This window comes from Nicotiana attenuata, unplaced genomic scaffold (assembly GCF_001879085.1).
Source record: "Nicotiana attenuata strain UT unplaced genomic scaffold, NIATTr2, whole genome shotgun sequence".
Classification (NCBI taxonomy): domain Eukaryota; kingdom Viridiplantae; phylum Streptophyta; class Magnoliopsida; order Solanales; family Solanaceae; genus Nicotiana; species Nicotiana attenuata.
Window position 1 is genome coordinate 96,556 of NW_017671429.1, and position 5,435 is coordinate 101,990.

Genomic DNA, 5,435 nt, shown 5'->3' on the forward strand with positions numbered 1-5,435 from the left:
AAACGGCTGGGTGAGATTAGTTTCAATATTTGAAGGGAATCTTCCATTGCTTCAAGCGTTCACATTTGTTTTTAAATATGTTTCATTGTGAAATGACCTTGCTAACCTGTATATGTTTCTATTGATGTGTCATATTATATGTTCTTTTTCTTGAACAACATAACAATTAATTATATCAAGGAATCTGTATTAGGTTGCGATAAATAGAGGGAAAAATAAAAATCATGAATAAATCTAGATGAAGAATAATCCTTAAAAGAATCATGAAAAAAAACTTGGCAACAAGTATTCCATTAATAGTTTGAAAATATATTTGTGGTTAAGGGATATGTGTAGAGAAACTTGGCTATGCTCAAAGGAGAAATAAAAAAAAATATAATAAAGATCATGAGTTGAAGGTATTATGTAAAGAAAGTTTTGATGAGATCCCTTTTGAACAGAAAAAATATACCCCCACTTAATATTTACACCAAATCAATAGAAACATAATATGTGATGCACATAAAGTTCTATTATCGAATCATGGTGAATTAATGCAATTTTTTATTTGACTAATCACTTAACCATGATAAGTTTAATCGATTTAGCGTAAAGTGCATATAAGTATTTACCCTTTTGAACCCTTTCTTCATCTATTCCAAATAAAACTTTTACCAAGCAATTTTTGTTCATACTAAAAATATAGCAGAATTTTAATTCTATAAAAACTTAGAATTTTAAATCTTTTTTGTAACCTTACTTTTACTGTTCCCATCAATTGATCAAATCTTAGCATTCTTATTTTAGTTTAGGAATTCAATTTTAGATGGATAACAACTACTATTTTTCAATAGAAGCTCTGAATATTTAGTTAAGTTGGAATTATCCACCTAAATGAGTTCAATTTATGTGAATATTTCATATTTTAGCTAATTTACCACTGCCCAATCGCTAATTTAATCAATAGAAAAAAAAATATTTCTTATAATATGGCAAAAAATACGAGCTTGCAAAAATAATATCAATCTGAAACCATAAATACAGTCTTTTTTCTTATGGGCGTTACAGTCATTTCACATAAATATTCAAAGCCCCTCTTGATGTGATGGAGTCCACGTCCACGATACACAAAAATCCAACACATATAACAAAGAATTCTTCATCTGACTTTCCTCCGATTTTCAATTCACTCACCTACCATACAACGAATCCGTAGATCACACTACCCTATGTAAAACCAAATCTCAGCCGTCCAATTCATTTTGCAATCTTAGCCACACGATCATTATAATCTTACGGTCTACATTCACCTACTAGAACATTCTCTTCCTTCAATTCAAAACCCTTTATATACCCCATTTCCAGTGCTTGTGGTCTCCTCGTACCATTTTCTCATTATAGGGTTTAACGTTTTGCCTTTTCGCCTCGACTCGATTATATCAGTTTCTTCAGGTTCTTATATTTCATTTATCTTCCGATCTCTAATGCTACTGTATTTGAGTGTTTTTTTTAATTATATTTATTTTATCCACTTTTTTTATTCTCGATTATAGGTTTCAAGCTCTTTTATGGCCTTAATGTTGTGAAATATGTGTGTAGATCCTTTAAAAATATAATGTATATAGATGTTTTGCTACGTTATTATTTTGATCTGTGGGCTATTGTTTTTTCCTGAAGTATGTGTTACTTACAGAGTCGGATCAATAGATGAAGTTGATCTCCAGCACAGCAATGTTTTAATTATTATTGTTATTGTAATTGTTATTATTATTATTATATTTTATTTAAACTTTATGTTGATTAAAATTTTCAAGCTCTTTTCGGTTAAACGGTGTGAAAATGTGTATGTATGTTTTTTTTAAATTAAAATTTATATAGATTTTTAATCTAAAGTTCTTAGTTTGGTATGCGGTTTTAGTTTCTGAAACACCTTTTTTATGGATTATGTCCTCCTAATATTGGCGGATATTTTAAAGACATTATATCAATTTATATTATTTTTAGTTTTTCAAAAACTGTATAGATTTTTTATTGCTAATGATGTGTATAAATGTTTTAACTATGATTTAGTTTGACCAAAGGTTTAACTAAGATATGTTTACACATTATATTTGTGTTTTTTGTTTATTTTAACTACGATGCTTTTTTTGACATTTACATACGGCTTCTGGATCTAATCCAACAATAGATATGTATGGTAACTGTTAACTGCATACGATCTGTTAATACTTGTATGTGTATTGGATTCTGAAACTTGGATCTTATTGTGTTTGAATGTTGTGTAGAACAATTGCTATGGGTAAGAGCTATCCCACCGTAAGCGAGGAGTACCTCAAGGCTGTTGACAAATGTAAGAGGAAACTCAGAGGACTCATTGCTGAGAAGAATTGCGCTCCTCTTATGCTCCGTCTTGCGTATGTTCTCTTCAATCAGTTTCTTCTTAAAACAGAACAAAAGAAGCTATCAAATTACTCAATTAATAAAAGAAAAGGAATTTCTCCTCCATTGGGCACACTGTTTAATATGCTAATTTGACATAAGTGTAGGATTATGACTTGAATGATGGCTGAATGGTTAGTTTGATGGTGAAAACACGAGATCAAATAGTTTAGTGGATTTTATTTAAAAGAAGTTTGTATATTGAAGGGGGAATGGTTTTATACAGTTTGGAATAGTTGATATAGGAATTGTCCTGTAAATTGGGATGATGGAAGTTTTTTTATCCTAGAAAAGTTTTCCTAGGAAAAAAGAAATTTTCTTTTGTGACTCTCAAAATTTTTTCTGTTGTCTCAGATGGCACTCTGCTGGTACCTATGATGTGTGCTCCAAAACTGGAGGTCCATTCGGTACCATGAGGTTCAAGGCTGAGCAAGGACATGGAGCAAACAATGGTATTGACATTGCTATCAGACTCTTGGAGCCCATCAAGGAGCAGTTTCCTATCCTATCATATGGTGATTTCTATCAAGTATGTATTCTTGTGTTGATTGTTAGTTTTGGTATTTTATGTATTTTATTTGCTAAATCAAAGTGCAGAAATGACTTGTTATTTATTTCTTTGTGTAGTTAGCTGGAGTTGTTGCTGTTGAAGTTACTGGAGGACCTGATGTTCCCTTTCACCCTGGTAGAGAGGTTAGTGAGACTGTCTCTGCAGCCTTTAGCAATTTTATTTGACATGTGTAATGAATTGTACTTTATTCAACTTGAGGCCTTATTAGCAAGGAAGTAATGACATTGGATAGTGAGAGCCTTTATCCAGATTTTACACTTTTGGCAAAAAATCTTTGCCAATATTCTTAGTGAAATATTGCCTTATTGATAATGGTTAACCAAGACATTATGATATGCATATGCTTCACTAGTGACAAGGGTATGTCTAAAGAACTTCCTGCATTGAATTTAGTTTGATGATTCCTACGCCCTTGTCTTCCTTTTCCTGCTCAATTAGGAATTAGGAAATACTTGGTGTTTCTTATATCTTCAAATGTGGCCATGTTTGTCGCTCTTAACTACGGAATTCCAAGTCATATATATACCAACTAGATGCTAATTTATCTTTATTGACAATTGGTGGTCTCTGAGTCAGCGTGTGTGCACATCAATGCTGATTTTCTGTTGGTTATGTGGCTAAATTCCATATTGTTTGTATATTTTGATTTCTCTTTTTATACTCCATGTTTTATGATTCAGCATGTTTGTGGTGGTCTGTTTGTGACTTTATTGTGCCAATGTTAAAATTGTTTATTTTGGCGAGATCTGGACCTAACTAGATTTCTATCTTTAACATTCCATTAACAGGACAAGACAGAGCCACCAGTTGAAGGTCGCTTGCCTGATGCCATCAAGGGTAAGTTCTTCCTTTGAGAATTGTCTTTACAGCTTTATACAGCACAATTTGACTGCGAAACAGAACGAAAAAGGAGCTTAAGATTTATTGTGATTTGCCTTCCTTGGTAATCATCTGTCAACCTAATGCAGGTTCTGACCACTTGAGAGATGTGTTTGTGAAGCAAATGGGTCTATCTGACAAGGATATTGTTGCACTCTCTGGTGGCCATACCTTGGTTTGTAGCCTGCTTTTATTCTGTTTAAACCTACTTGTCTTGAGCAGACAAGCTTCTGTTGTCAAGTACTTATTTCTTATTGCAATTTGCTCCAGGGAAGGTGCCACAAGGAACGTTCTGGTTTCGAGGGACCTTGGACTACCAATCCCCTCATCTTTGACAACTCATACTTTACGTAAGACTACCCTCAAATATGTTTATTTTTTCAGTTCTCAATTTTGTGGAATACCGTGTTACTGCTAACTATTATCTGTCGATCTTGCTTATGGGACATAATTGCTATTGCAGGGAACTTTTGAGTGGGGAGAAAGAAGGGCTTTTGCAGTTGCCTTCAGACAAGGCTCTCCTTTCTGATCCTGCTTTCCACCCCCTTGTTGAGAAATATGCTGCAGTCAGTATATATAAACTTTAAATTTGTTTCATTTGAAGTTGAAAACACCTGCTCCATGACTGATAGGAGCAACTCTTTGCTTATATCAGGATGAAGATGCCTTCTTTGCCGACTATGCTGAGGCTCACTTGAAGCTCTCTGAATTAGGGTAAGAATATACTTAAATTGAATATTCATCGATAAATCTGCTTAGAAGATGTAGTCTCTTCTATACTGTATCTCACTTATCATTTGTTATTTAATGCCAGATTTGCTGAAGCTTAAGCTTGTGATGGGAAGAGTTGGGAGGGCTGGCATGTGCTTGTTCATGTTTCACTTTTGAAGAGAAGCTTTTGGTGGAATTGTTGGTTTTAGTCTTCTTTTGCTGCTTATACTAGGATTTGAATTTGGCAGCTGTTATTAGACGACGGTGTTGTCACTCTCTTCCAGCTAAATAAGATAAAGACTTTTATTCCTTTTTTGTAGTTTATCTGTGTCTGAAAATTTTCCATTTTGGTACCTTAATATTGAAAGATGCCAGCCTTAGATTGAAAGCCCAAAACTAAACTTTCCTAGAAACAGAGACATCGGCAATGTGAATTCTTTTTTTGGTCGAAAGCTGCAAACAATTGCCAAGGGAGATAAACCTAGCAAAAAATAGTCTAGAGATCAGAGAAATTTTTGTTGATGGGTAAGAACAAAAGAGCAAACCCATGTTTCCTGAAAAATTATTACTCTATCTGGTCTTGCGTCCTGCTCATTGTGAAACAAACAAACGCATGCATAATTTTATAATTTAGAAAGAAAAATAGAACTTCAATTGTCAACATACAAGCAGTTCAAGCCGAATACATTGTAGTAAGACGAGAGTATTCATTGATAGTAGTGTATAGCATTTCTACGCACGCCCTGCTAGTTCAGGTGCACCTAGTGATCTTCCTACAGTCTTTGGCACGAGTATCGTAAGAAATTTATTTATTTATAGTTCGAATTGACCTGTTGTGTTCGTGACTTCCAAGCTA

General features: G+C 33.7%; 1 protein-coding gene across 1 annotated transcript; it reads left to right on the forward strand.

The window, feature by feature from the left end:
* Positions 1-1,262: 1,262 nt before the first annotated feature.
* On the forward strand, positions 1,263-4,938 carry LOC109208242 (L-ascorbate peroxidase 2, cytosolic). Its single transcript, XM_019371315.1, has 10 exons — positions 1,263-1,431; positions 2,265-2,393; positions 2,773-2,947; positions 3,046-3,111; positions 3,778-3,826; positions 3,958-4,043; positions 4,139-4,218; positions 4,332-4,434; positions 4,524-4,582; positions 4,683-4,938. The coding sequence occupies exons 2-10, from the start codon at positions 2,275-2,277 to the stop codon at positions 4,696-4,698; spliced, it is 753 nt and encodes a 250-aa protein (XP_019226860.1). The 5' UTR covers positions 1,263-1,431; positions 2,265-2,274; the 3' UTR covers positions 4,699-4,938.
* Positions 4,939-5,435: the final 497 nt, after the last annotated feature.

Excerpts from the sequence above, each read along its gene's own strand:
- LOC109208242 (XM_019371315.1), top strand. The coding sequence starts at position 2,275 with ATGGGTAAGAGCTATCCCACCGTAAGCGAGGAGTACCTCAAGGCTGTT. Across the intron at positions 2,394-2,772 it reads CCTCTTATGCTCCGTCTTGC|ATGGCACTCTGCTGGTACCT; the intron begins GTATGTTCTCTT and ends CTGTTGTCTCAG. Across the intron at positions 4,435-4,523 it reads TTGTTGAGAAATATGCTGCA|GATGAAGATGCCTTCTTTGC; the intron begins GTCAGTATATAT and ends TGCTTATATCAG.